The sequence below is a fragment of the Etheostoma spectabile genome, unplaced genomic scaffold, assembly GCF_008692095.1.
Source record: "Etheostoma spectabile isolate EspeVRDwgs_2016 unplaced genomic scaffold, UIUC_Espe_1.0 scaffold123, whole genome shotgun sequence".
In the NCBI taxonomy this organism is placed as follows: domain Eukaryota; kingdom Metazoa; phylum Chordata; class Actinopteri; order Perciformes; family Percidae; genus Etheostoma; species Etheostoma spectabile.
Window position 1 is genome coordinate 189,875 of NW_022605572.1, and position 16,440 is coordinate 206,314.

Sequence of the window (16,440 nt, forward strand, 5' to 3'; positions counted from 1 at the left end):
TAATCTTGATTTAAAACAGTTACCAAAGACACAGTACAGTCAGTCATTTAAATACTGCCATCTGCTGGTAGAAAGGGTGGAAACCACATTAAATATTAATTGAATTATTTAACATAGCGCTGATTTTTTTTCTTCTAATGTTACTCTGGTATAACCATAGACCGTTAATATTAATCAATTAATATAATAATTAATCAATATATATACAGTCTATGGGTATAACGTCAGTGCTGCATATTATGACGGTTCTAAAGGCTTGGCTTTTATTTTTACAAGCTATATTTACTATTACTTCCGGGTCACTTGGCCCACCTGTCTTTCTTTTAAAGTAGATCTTCAAATGGAGAAATGAAAATAGAAATTTCAAAAAAAACAAAATTGGACCATTATTTGAATTTGGTTTAATCGTTTTTCGTTTTTGGATTCTGAAACCAAAACGGGAGAACTGCTCAAAAGCGCATAAATCAGTAATGGAGCTCAAAAATTCCCTGATCTTCCGTAGTCATGGAGCTTGATCTTCGTCGTTGACTGGCCCATGACGTCCCAATGGACGTGTGCACTAGCAACAGTTTCTGTTGTCGTATATTATACACATTGGAGAGCAAGTGGAGAAGAACTTTAGATGTGAGACATCTCCTTAGAATTCAGCTGTGCTATTCATGTATCTGCTCTGGGAATCTTATTCATCTTCCCCTGTTTTTGTTGCCCAGCAATTTCCCTTGGATTAGGGTGGCACCTAAATCATGGTTGCAGCTGAAGCCATGGTCCTGCTCTGCGTCCTGCCACACCCTGTAACGTCCTGCGACACCCTGCTACACCCTGTAACGCCCTGCAGTGTCCTGCTACGCCATGAACTACAACTACTATTTGTAGTCATAGTTCCATTATCTTTATTCTGACTATTATTGCCACTGTTCATCACACCCCCAACCGGCACCTCCAGACACCGCCTACCAAGAGCCTGGGTTTCTCCATAAAAGGAAGTTTTCTTCACCACCCAAGGTTTCTTCCTAAAAGGGACTTTTCCTCGCCACTGTCACACTAAATGCTTGCTCTTGGGGGAATTACTGGGATTGTTGGGTCTTTATAAATTATAGATTGTGGTCTAGACCTACTCTATCTGTAAAGTGTCTTTGGATAACTTTAGTTATGATTTGATACTATACATAAATTGAATTGAATGTATCAGTCTTTTACAATAGCTAATGCGGTAAACTCCTAAAACACTGTTCATGCAGTATACAGCACAGTATACAGCATATACATTAAGCCACACAGGAGCTGCAATGTTAGCCTCTGGCGTAATGTTACTGTAATATAGCCGTTACTATTATACATCAATGAATATAGTCCATCAATGACCTTGATGCATGTTGTTCATCACTTACAAGCAAGTTCCATAAAGTAAGCCCACAGGCATTTAAAAAATACAATTGGTAGTCTGCAATTTTGTCTGCATCTGGAAACTTGTCAAAGAACACAACTATAATTACTTTTTGTAACTGAAATGCCCATTCCAAATAACTATATATAATGGAATCCTGGCGCAGTGCCTGGTAATAGGTGCTTGAGTTAACTGGATTAATAAACTGTGTTTCTGTATTTTTTTAATCTCTAAACAACCTCTTCCTGGACATTTTTGGTTTGACTGTGAAAAAGAACTGAACTGAGAGTACTAAGTTGTTTGTTTGATGATTGTTTTGAACCACATCATGCTTTGCTAGAATTTTTCTGAAAAAAAGAAAAATGTATGTGATGTTATTATGGCTATTTCCCAAAAACTGTATTTTTTTCTAAGGTTGTTTGTACAACACCGGGTATTGCATACATCCTTTGTCAGGTTAACCCTGGCTGGTACTGATTTAAAAAACAATCTATAAATGTTTGTTCTACAAGAAACCGCCACAACCTTCTCTCTCTACAGACCCTTACCACCCAGAATTATGAAAAGAAACAACTCCCAACATAAAGCTCTGAAACACTTTTATTTTGGATGAGTGTTACGCTCTACATATTACTTTTTCTTTTCTTGCCCTTAACACACAGAAAGAGGACAAGTATGAGCTGGAATATTACGGTTAAGCACCATTAAAAGTTAATAAATTACATTATTTTTGGACATTTTAAATCAGGATTTTTTTTAAAACAATGCTGGGTAAAGTATCAGCCTGCTAACAGCTTCACAAGCAGGATTTTAGACATAAAAAAATCATTAGCAAAGCATGAGTGCATTTAAAAGGTAAACTGTAATCTAAACCTCAGGCAAAACAATACGGAAAAGGATATTCTCCCTTAGCTTGCTGGAGGTTTCTGCATTTGCCAAAGGGTGGCAGCAGCATGACTACCTAGTCATTCTAATTCTAATATCAGCAAGTGATTTATACTATACAGAGGGTCTAAAAGTACATTTCTTCTCAAACTGTTTAAGTTACTACAAAACCTCCAATTCAAATTGTCAAAATATACCGTCATACTTTTTGATATATTGAGACAACATAGTTAGGTTTAAATGTTTGCAGCACGCAGCTTTGTTTCTTGAGACATTTAATGGTTAAAAGTATTCATTTATTCAAGTTAGGTTTGCAAGTGTGGGGCCTAATCAGGACAATGACAATGACAACTGACTAAGGCTCTTTGATTACTTCATAACAAGCTGCTCATGAGCAGGTCATCAGACTTCCAGTCAACGTATACAACAGCAGGAGCCCAGCTGCAGCCCAGCTCCTGGCAGCCAACATGAAGATTGATGAAGTCAAAAAAGAAAAGCATGCACACTGAGCAAAGTTCTTTCACTCTAACCTTTTTGTTTCTAAGCTACACTGAAACTGAAGTTTGAAGGGTAATAAATGGGGTTAATGTCAAGAAAAACTTGGGACCTTCTTGCACCTTCATACATGATACCCAACCATTTTTAAATTAATATTTAGGTTTTCTCACTGACACATTTCCATTTGTGGTAAAGGCATGGGTCAAGCAAAAACAGCCATGACAAAGACTGTGTCCATGTACTGTTACCTCACAGTGATAACGTCACACATTTAAAAAAAAAAACATTTGCGCTGATTCAAGATAGTACAAATGTGCTATAGAGTTGGACTGTGCAATCTTTATATTCAATATTTTAAAAACTGCAGCATTGTTTGCAAGCTCTGTGGTTTTTCTGTCTGCTTCTGGGCAGATAGTGTAGTGAGTTTATCAGATAGCTTCTTCAATGAAACTACTGCTTGCTGCTTAAAATAAGATTGATGAAAGCGGTTCTTAATTAAAAAGACAAGCTAAAAGAGGCTAAAATCCTCAGTGAACCTAATAGGAACTGTAGTTATCATTCTCTGTGGTTTGTCACTACAAGCGACATCTTTCACTGAGTAATTTGACCCACTGGTAATATAAAGTATTGATTAGTGCAATTCTAACTGTGTTATGCGTTTAGTTTGTTAAGTGATGTAAATGAACTGTTTTTATATAGTGCTATTCAATAGTCTTAACAACTACTCAAAGCACTTTTACACGGTGAAGGCATTCACACACATTAACTGTGGCTGCCGTACAAGGTGCCACTGCTCATCAGTGAAACATTAACACACATTCACACTCCAATGGGGGGCAAATTGGGGTTCAGTGTCTTGTCCAAGGACACTTTGACATGGGACTGCAAGGCCAGGGATCAAACCACAAACCTTCCGATTGGTAGGCGACCACTGAGCCACAGTGATGCAGCTTGACAGCTGTTGTACATAGCTTTTGGCCCTGGTTACGAGCACAGGGATACATACACGGACCTCAAGCTAGTGGTGGAAATCACTTATCTCATCTCATTTCATTGTATTATATTATAGTTTAACTTTTAAAATGCATTGTGTCTAAAACATTTATGTGGGCCTGAAGCCTTTCTAATGAAACGTCTTCAAATCCTCAAACATACGTCTCCACATTTGTGTTAGGGTAGCCGGCACACAGACATGTTGAAATGGTTTAGTATTCTGGTAATTCAATGCGGACTGCAGCATGACAAAGAAAGGTGCATCAGACTTGCTGATGTCTTATCTTGAGTTGGCAGATGCTCCACCACACAGGCTTCCACAACCTTTAGGATAATTTAGTTTATGTTAAACTTTACAGTTTCTCTTTGCAGTGAAGGCAAATAATGCCAGTGAGGCATCTTTACTGGGTTAAAATAAGGGCTCACTGTCACTAGTATTGCAACTATTTTCTTGGAAAAATGTAGGAACCCCATCTTTTTTAAATAATTTTTTAATAAAACCACAGAAGAAATTCGATGGCAGCAGATTAGCGTGTATCTAAGCAGCCTCTAACTTAAGGAATGTTATGCATGTTTTTAAGTGCTGCACCATTGTACCATTTGCATTACATGAATGCAAGTACCCTAATTGAAGTCTGTCACCATGTGTGGTTTAGATCACATCAAATCAGGGGCTTAATGGAGTTTAATATAGTTATTGTAAGTTACTGTGTAAAATTTCAGCAAGTTGTCAAAATACAATGTCGGTAATCCAGACATGTTGCTGAACCCCACATGGCTCAGTAATTGGGTCCTCGATCCACACTATGACCAACTAGCTCTATTCAGGTCATTTAAAAACAAGGTTTACAACAACTGTATGTGTTGGGGTTATGAGTGATAAATCACAGCTTAATTACTGCATTTTGAAATGCCCTAGAATAGAAGGACACACTATGAGGCAGAATTAAGGTGAACTATTGATAATAGTAGGGCAGGAAACCTTTCTAGGCACATTATATCTGGAAAATCTAAATAAATACTTCAGTCATGTAAAAATTAAGATTCTGAGAAGGAAGACAGAAGTGTGATATTTCACACCCAATTCATTAATTGAATATAATTTTATGACAAATATACCTTTCCTGTGTTGAGCAATGAGAGCATTAAATAGAGAAGCCTATCTAGTTCCCCACAATTCTTAACAAAATTATAAATACAATATAAACACATACAGGTTGGGCGGACAGTGTACATGTTTGTTTTTAATTATATAATTGTTTCAATGCAGTTCGCTTGATAGTAGTTTTTTGTCCAGCCTAAAATCACAACACTAAGTGTAAGAAATCTCATTCTAAATGATTTCTGGGGTGAACAGACTCTGGTAAGTGAAAAAGGCAAAACCAGAAATATGTTTTTATTGCACTACGAAGTTTGCTGTGACTTCACCAATTGTTACTGTGTGATGCAATATTCTCTCTATACTAAATCATGGTGACTAGTCTTTCAAAGTTTCATCTCTGCCACAATGGCCTGCATATTGCCTTCAACAGTTATTAAAGCAAGCTAATAGATGGGTCATGACAACAACAGCCCTGATCACTTATACTGACAATGTTTTCTCCTTATTTCTGCCCCAGCCTCAACTTCACCCCAAGCAAGTTGTGATAATATCACACAGTCTTAATGCCTAGTGAGCTATGTGCCAATGAACAGTTAGAGTAGAGAGGACACACGAAGAAGAGCTCAGTTAGATGTAGTCATCAGTCCTGCAGTGTGTTTTCAGTAGAGCTGCTCTGTGCAGCTCTGTGCTGTTTCTTCTTGTAGCTGGGCCAGCGACACACTGGACAGCAGTGTCTGCCTGCTGCCAACCACACCACAATGCAATGCTGGTGGAAGGCGTGGCCACAAGGCAGACCCATCAGCAGCTCCTCCCTTCCAAAGTTCTCCAGACATACCACACACTCTGAACACTGCAACATGTCACAGGGCCACACCGACCAATCAGATTGTTGATGGTTGGAGACACCTTCATGTGTGAGGCAGACGTCCATCAATGCCCCGTCTGTTGTTGGTAGGAGTCCGTTCCCATGACGACAGCAAAAGGATGATGCAGCAACAGCACACACACACTGACAGCTACTGCTGGGGTCTAAGTTGTTGTACATAGAGAGCTGTGAGTTGCTGTCCTGAATGTACATTGATCTCTTGTGTCTTTTGCTGCTATGTGGAGGTCTGCTGGGATCTGTAAGAGGGGAAGCCATCTGCTCTTTGCTCTCTGTGTCTGAATGTGAACTGTCTGTCTCTTCATCCAATTTTCTACCAGCCATCTCCCCCCTGTCCTGACCAAGAGCTCTGAACCTCCAGGTTGGCAGGGCATTAATATAGTCCATGTTTACTAATGGGCGAAGCCAGAGATCAGGGAAAGCTAAACGTTGAAATAAGAAGTTGGGGTCATCCTCCCAGTCTGAGAGGTCAGATGGGTCTTGCAGCGATGCGATTGGGTGGAGCAAATACGAAGTGTACCAGTCCCACAGACTGGCCAGCCACTCCAGGTTGGTGGTGCTGTCCTCTTGGTTCCTGATTCCGCAGCGGCGTTTCTTCTCAAAGTAGTCGACCAGCAGGCCATGGGCCAGGTAGGTGGACAAGAAGAGAGCTGGATGGGATGAGTAGAAAGTCCAGTCAGCTCTCACTAGGCTGGCCAATGTGGTGGTGTCAGCATAACGAAGCAGCTTTAGACTGTAACTATACAGAGTGTCCAGATAGGGCATCTGAAGGAGAGCCTAGAAGAAGTAATCAATTAGTGATTAGTGATCAATAGGGATAGAATATAGATATCATTAAACACTCTCTTGCACTCTCTTGTTGTTTATCCCTCCTAGCTGCAATATGTGGGTCATTACCACCCATTAGTATATCAGCTGTATAATGTGAAACCCTTGGCAATAATGTGTTTTGCTGTATTTGTTTGCTGGTGCTCCGCTGGAAACCTTTAACAGAGTTTAGGTATAGGTTCAGTTTTTTTTAAAACCATATTTCTGGAATGGGCCCCAGAACAGAAAACAATTGGGCTCATGATGTGACAATGCAATTGAAAGAGGCACAGGTGCTGTTTGTGTCCATATGTCTCCTAATGCTTGGATGGGTTAAATTCCACGATTGAATTACACTACATTGTACTGCATTTGTATGTGACAAATAATAATAATAATAATAATAATAATAATAATTTGTGTGCAAAAAGAATATGTCTATGAACTAAGTAGTGAAAACCGTGGTATAGAAGATTTCATACCAGAACAGGAAGCCAGGACACCAGCAGTATAGAGTTGTAGGTTCCAAGTGTTCGGATCAGAACTACAAATCGTTTCACTGTTGCTCCCTGTCCATGAAAATGAATACATGTTAAAAAATAAACTGGACAATAAATACAGAAATGTATCGCTCTATATTCTCTCACTAGTACTGTTTATAAGGTTTCAATTAAAAGGTCCAGTGTGTAACGTTTTCAGTTGTTCATTATCCAAATCTGTGTTGCCCATTTACAAACTTGTCTTTTTCATGACTATTTACCACAACCATCAATTCCAAGTATTCCTATTGGCTTGACATTTATGCAAATTTGCATGAACTGGGGTAGACGCTCCATATTCATGCGCCATCTTGAAATACGTTAGCTGGTAAGGGACATACAGGACATGCTGCTCCGCCTTTGTGTTTTTGCTGTCACATGATAAACTCACAGGTGTTGCTAATGGGTATCGTTGTTTTCCAGCCCTGGCAAGTTTGAAGAAGGAAACATGGCCAACATCAACAAGTCAATTTGTAGTACTCACCAAAGCTTTAGATAAAATTTCGCAATTGATAAAAATTAAACAAACAAACTTGATCACCGGAGGTAAAGCTGGATGAACAAGTGGATGACATCTTGGCTTTTTGAAGCGTGAAGGCTACTGTAGCTGCAATACGTACTTTGAACTGCGTGGCACGAGAGAGTTGATTGCATATATGATCTCAATGCTAGATGGGAGAAATTTTCACACATTGGACCTTTAAATTGTGAAATAATTACTGTAAGTTAAAGTACAAAGATATTATTACCAAACTGGATCTTAAGTATCAAAAGTAAAAATACTCATTCTGCAAATGACCCATTATATAGTTTATTACTGTATATACACCATATTGTTAGATTATTAATGCCAATGCAGTTTTTTAAGCATCAACTACATTTTATAGCTGGTCAAGAAGGAGCTATACATGACCCATATTTCATGAACTGATCTATGTTGTCTATGTAAAATTGTAAATTGTAAATCTGTAAACTAAAGGCTCCAGTGTGTTCCTTGTGGCCACCTGTGCCCAATCTCTCTGTGAGTGTCCACTGATCTCTGACACTATAGCCTACTGGTCGCTGTGGACTAATTTACAGCAAGCACATGAGAATGCTGCTGCAGAAAAAGAAAGCAGAAAAGGCCAAATGAGAATGTTATGTTCTTTTGGGATCTTATTTACAAAACACACCTGCAGGCAAGGTTTCCTTTATAAATCACTGTCCACCTGGAAGTTCCCCTTTATAATTAAGTGGAGTAGAAGTATAAAATTGAATTCAATGGAAATAACCAGGTAAAAATACTAATTGTACTTGAGAACAGTACTTGAGTAAATACATTGTACAAAATACAGTTCAATTTCACCAATGTGGTTAATGGAAAAACAGGAAGTGACCTGTGTAATGAAGAGGTCCATCCAGGCCAGCAAGTTAATCAAGACCAGACTGAGGACAAACATATCATTGACCTCCGGCTGGACCGAACGCAGGAAAGTATCCATGGCAGCCAGGGACAGGAACTCCCCGGTACTAAAGTGAAAAGAGAGGAGAGGAGGAGTGGAGCAGAGATTGAAAAATGACAAGGATAAGAGGGGAAAAAGACGTGTAGAAGAAGAGAGTAGAAGAAGAGTGGACAGGAGGAGAAAAAGAGTGAAAGGGGAAGAGAAGTAAAGGACAGTTGGAGTCAAGAGTGAAAAGAATGAACAAGACAATTAAAAGAAATTTGAATTATTTTGTATAACCGATAACCAATTACAATTTCCTTGTTCAATCATCACCTGTTGCCATAGCGGTAAATGCCCTCAGGCATCTTGAGAATGTAGGCAGGGCTCTGTGACACATCAATCTCTGATAGGCTGCTGTAGTTGTCCCAGTGACGTACATCTACAAAAATGAACTCAATCCTGCCGGTAAACTTGACAGACAGCGAGGAGAAGAAGGCGGGCGGCTGGGACAGATGGGCGAACAGAAACATCTTCACTGGGTGGGCTGGGTCAGAGCGCCACTCCTCCACCAACTGCTCAGAATTACGCAAGGTTTTGATTCGATGAGCCACATGTGAGGTCATCCAGCGGAAGATGTGTTCAGTTTCAATGCGACGGCCATTGTATTCTTTTAGCATGACTTTGCCCTTGGATGCTGAAGTCTGAGGAACAGACATGATGAGAGTGGAGCGCTGCCAGCCACGCTTGATACATGACCTGGTGGACAGAAGAGAGAAGCACAACGTCAGTATTACAGACATTATTCTGGAGCTTTAAGCTTTGTTTATACACGCGCCTCCGTACATGGCATGTGAGCTACGAGCATGCACTTAGACAAGTGATCCAAAAGATCCAGTAATTAAAATACAAATGTAATAGTACAACAGGATTGGAAGGCTCTGTAAAAAGAAGTGAGTACGGCTGAACATACAATGAATGGGCGGTGGTCTTTTTGACAAAAATTATACAGAAGAAGAGAGCAGAACAATAAAAAATCTAATTTCCCTACTAGGAAAACTGGTCCAAATGCTTCTGCCAAATGATTATTATTTTTCATGTGTCACTGTGTCCGGCTTCCCACCTGTAGTCATTAGAGCAGTTGAAGGTTCCCGTTCTGATCCCAAACTGAGAGACTTTCTGCACCATCTTAAGCCAGTTGGAATGACTGAGCAAAGCTTCACGGTCCTGGGCAATGACCTGCAGGTACAAACAAGAACATGACAGGTTCAAGTGCATGAAAGCCCTTAATCAGTGTAAGTGGGAGCCCTAACCTCTTCTTCTTCTTGGTACTTTTAATGACAAAAAGAAGTTTACTCTGACACATATGATCCATTTTGTGGCTTTGGGGCAGAACGTAGGCTTTACGCACAGACTTTTCATGTACTGGTTGAATAGTCTGTGTGGCTCAAAAAGGGATCCTTAATTTGGCATGACCACTGGTTGTTACCATAGAAAGCATTCCTCACAGTTCTGCCTTGCCTGTTTTTGATAGAATGTAGAACAAGTAGTGAAAAACTTTAAATATAAATGTGGGCTTAAAGGGTAATTTTGTTTTTTTCAACATGGACCCTATTTTCCATGTATTGATGTCTATGTGACTAATGTGAACAAACATCTCTGAAATTGGTCTAGCATTGAGGGGGAAAGCTGGGCTACAATGCAATCCAAAATAAGCATCTTCCACTTTGTCCATAAAAAGTGCTGTTTTTTCAACTGAGAGGCTTAGATTAATATTATAAGTGTCTGACAACATTATGTAAAGGATCCATACAGAGACAGACATTTTTGTTAAAGAGTAAAATTATTTTTGTTTAACCATAAAAAACTCGCAATCGGCAAATCAACTAGACTCCTTTTTCAATTCAATTCAATTTATTTATAGTATCAATTCATAACAAGTGTTATCTCAAGACACTATACAGATAGAGTAGGTCTAGACCACACTCCAGAATTTACAAGGACCCAACAGTTCTAGTAGTTTCCTCCAGAGCAAGCAACAGTGCGACAGTGGCGAGGAAAAACTTCCTTTTAGGCAGAAACCATGGACAGACCCAGGCTCTTGGTAGGCGGTGTCTGACGACCGGTTGGGATTAGAATGAAGAGTGTCAATAACAGTCACAAAAAATAGTAGTTTGAAGCAGTTCTTTGTAGTAGTTCATGGCATAGTAGGGCACTGTAAGGCATTACAAGGCACAGCAGGACGTAGCAGGGAACAACAGAGTGTAGCAGGATGTAACATGGCATCGCAGAACGTGTAGCGGGACTATGGCGACAGCTGCTACCATGATTTTGGAGCCTCCCTGATTTTTAGCGGGTATAGATCCAGCATATAACCAATTTTTCAACTAAACCAGAGTGATGATTTTTGAAACAGTGGAAAGATGAACCAAGAGACCTTTTGATAGTTTTAGTTTGTTTCTGTTGACTGAAGTATATTTTACGATGATAAAATTACTATTTAATAAATGGAGTCTGGTATGTTTGGCAATAGCCATTTCGGGTGGTTGTACCAATTATATTTTGTAACTTAAATCACTATTTATTATATTGCACCCATCGAGAATTACATTGTTTATAAGGTCATACAAAAGGTAATATTTTAATAAGAACTTATATTTTCTTATTTACTGTTCTATTCTTTTCATTTGTAATGTGAAGAGCCAAGGAAAAATGTCTGTCTATGTCATTGTCTGTCATTTTGTTCTTCTGGTTGTTAACTTTGTATGCAAAATGTTTGTATTTTGTGCATTTTCCTTGATAATCGAGCAAATACTCATGGTAGCATTATATCGCAATCACAGTATTTTTAATCACAATATGACTTTTTCTTTAAATGGTGCAGCCCTAATGTCAGTGGTAAAATATACCCTTTTAGTGGATGTAAATTAACGTACATTTTAGCTTGTTCCGCTTCAGCAGACTGCAGCGATCTTGCTTGTAGGCTAATTTTGTTTTGTTTTTTTCAACCTGGACACCATTTTCCCATGCATTTGTGTCTAATAGACTGATCAAAAAATCTTTAAAATTGGTCTAGAATTGAGCAAGAATGCAGTGCAGGTTGGCACAAACCAAGAGGCAATGTAGCCTACTGACGCAACCTTTGATTTTTTCCACTAAAAGTGATTGCCACTGACAGGCTCACATTGCAATTAAAAGTGTCTGACAACAACACTGATCTCACAAAGTGACTTGTTCTAAGACAGCAGTATTGAGTGAGGTAGCCTATTTGCTCATGTCTCTATCACAGCCCTATCATCACTGGAGGGGGAAATACTCTGACGTGGTGACACAGCGCTATGTCAGAGGTATATCATAAGACAATGGTATTTTTTACAGTTTCTTTCTCACACTTTTCTGAGCACCGATAATGGGAAAGCCCTAGGGATTGATGGTCTTCCTGTGGACTCACGGCTAACGGAGGTGTGGCAGTACGAGTGGCCGCTGTTCTGACTCGAGTGACTGGGTCTGTTTCCCGACGGTTCAGTAAACTGCTGTTAGCGTTCTTAGCACTGGAGTTAAGTGGCTGCTAGCTGGCTGGGGGCTGACTGTGGATGTGTCCCTGGGCCGGGCTGTTGTCAGCTAATCTCGCAACTGAAGCCTTGCAGCACCGTAGTCTGAGGCAGAAGACACGGGTGTTCTAGTTAGCTAAATTACCATTAGATTAGTCTTCCGAATAGAGATTGACCAATCATACCGCATCCCTGGTAGATCACTTAACGACAATATTGCAATAAATAGAGATTATATTTATCTCTCTAGAACAGGGGTTCTCAACCTTTTGCAAGCTGGGCCCCCCCAAAGCTGGTTCATTGCAGTTGGGGCCCTAGTGCCCTACGCCCCACACACCACGAAAGATAGATAGATAGATAGATAGATAGATAGATAGATAGATAGATAGATAGATAGATAGATAGATAGATAGATAGATAGATAGATAGATAGATAGATAGATAGATAGATAGATAGATAGATAGATAGATAGGCTATTATTTTTAGGCCCACATTATTATTATTAATATTATTATCATCATCAGTAGCGGTAGGTATGCCTATTATCATTACTAGGCTATTTTTTATAATTGGCAGTAGTACCAGACTTCTAATGTGAGCTTGCAGATATTATTATTATTATTATTATTGTAGTAGTTTATATGAGTAGTATTAGGCCTATCATCATTACTAGGCTCATTGCTATATATTTATATGAGGTTACATGTTTTATTGTTGTTATTATTGTTGTTGTTGTTGTTGTCATCATCATCATCAAATACATTCATCAGTTTAAATCTCCATTTCATTTCATAATCATCAGTAGGCCTATTATCATTACTAGGCTATTGCTATAATTGGGAATTGGCACCAGACCTCTGAATTAATTTATGCTTTATATTGTATTATCACTAGGTCTAATAGTAGGCATCATCTGCATTTTTTTAAAGAAGCTTGCAGGTGGGTGGATATATTTGTGAGACCTGAGCCTGCTTTGCCTTGCAAAGATCCTCAATTCTTGGCTCAATGTTTGATAAACATAGCCTCAAATCATCCTCGATTTGTGCACGATTACGGTATTTAGTTTTGAGTGCAGTCATTTTTGAGAATCCTGCCTCACACAAATATGTTCACGCGAAAGGAATATGAAGGTAAATTTAGTGCAAAAGTGAGAGCGCGTAGATGCGATGTGAGCACTTGTAAAATATGACTTGAGAGCTTGTGAAAAAAATCTGTACCCATGTTTTTTTTCACTTGAGTCACTTTTCCAGTACAACCACAACTCAGTGATTACAACCTCTGGAATCTGTCGCTGCAGTGTGCTCTCTCGCATCACACAGCGGCGAGTCTGCGCTCTCAAGTTTTGCAACACTTCTTGCGATACATTTGATGCAAAACTAATTTGTACTTGTGGACTTAGTCTGTGGAGCTCTGAGCCAACAGGACGTTAGCTAGCTAGCTTTGGCTAACTTGCATCCAGCCCGCTTTTTTTAAATACTGTAAATACCTTTTAATCATCTCAACACTTATAACAGTCCAACTGAAACACCGGCAGTGAGCTCCAGGGTCCTGCAGCTGAAGACGGACCGCAGTCAGTGGGGCTCGGCCAGCGTGGAAACACTGCTAGAAAGCTCCGCTGCCGAGGTCGACGTGATCTGATCTCCAGCGGGACACGGAGAACTCCAGACCCGGTAGCAGCGGAACAGCCCCCCCCCCCCCGGGAGCCCACCGCCAGTGTTGGTTGAATAGCAAGCTAGCGTTAGCTGACTAACCAACAAGCACACTTACAAATAAATAAAATTTAATTTAAAAGTCAGGCGTTATACACACTGATGGCGGTCCGTCCGCGGCTGCAGGACCTGGAGCTCACCAGCAGTGTTTCAGTTTGACTGTTAAAAGTGTTAGGATAACTAAAATGTATTTATTTATAAGCGGGGTTAGTTCGCTAAATGCAATTCCACCAACACTGGCGGTGGGCTCCAGGGAGGCTGTGCCGCTGCTACCGGGTCTGGAGCTCTCCGTGTCCCGCTGGAGATCAGATCAGGTCGAGGTCGGCAGCGGAGCTTTCTAGCGGTGTTTCCACGTTGGCCGAGCCCCACTGACGGCGGTCCGTCTGCGGCTGCAGGACCTGGTGCTCACCGCCAGTGTTTCAGCTGGACTGTTAAAAAGTGTTGAGATAATTAAAAGGTATTGTATTTAGAAGCGTGCTCGCTGCTAGTTAGCTAACGCTAGCTTTCATGCTACACAAATAAGCCGGACAGAGTTGTCCCTCATCAGGTGATAGAAACCCTGCTGTCCCCGGCCGTCCTGTTGGCTCAGAGCTCCACAGACTAAGTCCACAGGTACAAATTAGTTTTGCATCAAATGTATCGCAATATGTTGCAAAAACTGAGAGCGCAACTCGCCGCTGTGGTGATGCGAGAGAGCACACTGCAGCGACAGATTCCAGAGGTTGTAATCACTGAGTTGTGGTTGTACTGGAAAAGTGACTCAAGTGAAAAAAAACATGGGTACAGATTTTTTTCACAAGCTCTCAAGTCATATTTTACAAGTGCTCACATCGCATCTACGCGCTCTCACTTTTGCACCAAATTTACCTTCATAAGAGGGGCTCACGGCAGCTCCCGTGGTTGAGCACAGTTTTTTTCCCCTCCCATCCTGTGGTCTACTCGCGCCCCCCCGGGAGAGAACCACTGCTCTAGAACATTGGGTTTGAACTTTGGTCTAATCTCCCTGGATCAAGAAAAAGCTTTTTATTGAGTGGAACTTCAGTACATTTGGAAAACTTTAGATGCTTTTGGCTTTTCTCTTATGTTTACTAATATGATTGGAGTCCTCGATAGTCAGATTTAAAAGCACGCCTAAAAGAAATGGTGGCTTGAGCGCCCCTAATGATCAAGAGGGGCATTCACCAAGGATGTGCAATGTCAGACATGTACTCCCTGCTTATAGAACCCATGCTGTCTTAAAGCGGGGTAAAACTGTCTACTAATGTTGTACCATTACATCAGTTTACATATGTAGCTGATATAGAAGCTGTTAAATATGCAGGGGATGTTAAGAAATGGATGAATATTACAGAATATTTTGAAAAGCTGTCTTCCTCTAAAGTTAACTGGGCTAAAAGTAATGCTTTCCTTCGTGGGAATTGGCCAGGCATAGAACACAAGTTACCTGATTGTATCAATTAGGGAAGAGTTGGCATCAGGTATTTAGGAGTACATTTGGGTGATGACTCTGCAAATATGAAAAACTGGGAGGGAGTGGTGGAGGAGATGGAGGGCAGCCTGGAAAGGTAGAACAGTCTCTTGCCCCAAATGTCTTACAGAGGCAGATCCCTTATTATTAATAATCTGGTGGCCTCCACTATGTGGCACCGCTTTGCAGTGCTGGAGCCTCCTGCTATTCAACTGGGGAATTGCAAAGCTTTATTGTGGACTTCTTCTGGTACCTGATTTTTTGTTCTTATTAAAAGAAGATGGAGGAAAGGGCTTGGTACATTTAGCAAGTAGAAAATCAGCTATCAGGGTACATTTTCTACAAAGTGTCCACAAAATCTCCTGCGGAGGCAAGTAGCTGAGTTTATTTTTGGTCGGGATGGTGAATTGGGGTTTGGTAAAACACTGTTTTCACTGGACTGTTTGTGTTTTAATTTAAATGTATTGTCAACATATTATTTGAGTGTCTTGAAAACATGGAGAATGATGGAGGCTGGTGTTTTGGGGCCTACCTCCTCCTTGGACTGGCTGTTGATGGAGCCAATTCTGAAGGAGGTTTGTCTGGGAGGAATTGCCAACCATGACTGTATTATTAAAGGAGAAGGCTATAACAACTGTCCAGGACCTGTTAGAGCTGGCTGGTTCTCAGGTGAACAATGTGGTAAAGGTGGCAGACAAGTTGTGAGTCAGATCCTCACAAGTGGTTGGACTAAAACTGGACTGGTTTAACAAGGCGTTGTCATTAAAAGGACAGAGCTCTTGTAAGTAGATGGTTTAATGGACAGTTAACACCTGAACACAGTGACCCTTTTCCCAAGATGTATATTAGGCCAAACGTATTAGACTTTAAAGCATTCTGTAAGTGGAAGGTTCCTGTTCAAAGGATGTGTCAACGCATTGAATAAGGAGAAGCTAAAATGCAAGACTGAGGGACCACTTCAGAGTGAAGATTGTCACTAAAAACATTGGGGACTTACAATGGCATGTGTTGCATGGAACAGTAGCAGTGATTGCTTTTGTGTCTATTTTAAACACTGCAGTCTCAAACAAGTGTCCTTTTTGTAATGTGAGAGAGAACATTTTTTTGTTGATTGTTCACAACTGAATACATTATTTAAAATTCTGAGGTTGATGTTCACATATCACAGAGCCCTAAAGGATTTTCAACAACCTCTGGTC

General features: G+C 40.3%; 1 protein-coding gene across 1 annotated transcript in view; it reads right to left on the minus strand.

Annotated features, from left to right (window-relative positions):
• Positions 1-4,984: 4,984 nt before the first annotated feature.
• rnf103 (ring finger protein 103) overlaps positions 4,985-16,440 on the minus strand; it is a 38,693-nt gene continuing 27,237 nt past the window's right edge. The window contains exons 3-7 of the mRNA XM_032510627.1: positions 9,636-9,751; positions 8,849-9,271; positions 8,468-8,600; positions 7,035-7,121; positions 4,985-6,522 (exon numbers count right to left, since the gene is read on the minus strand). Of these exons, the coding sequence (XP_032366518.1) occupies positions 5,503-6,522; positions 7,035-7,121; positions 8,468-8,600; positions 8,849-9,271; positions 9,636-9,751 (1,779 nt within the window). The 3' untranslated portion in view covers positions 4,985-5,502. The remainder of the gene's footprint in view (positions 6,523-7,034; positions 7,122-8,467; positions 8,601-8,848; positions 9,272-9,635; positions 9,752-16,440) is intronic.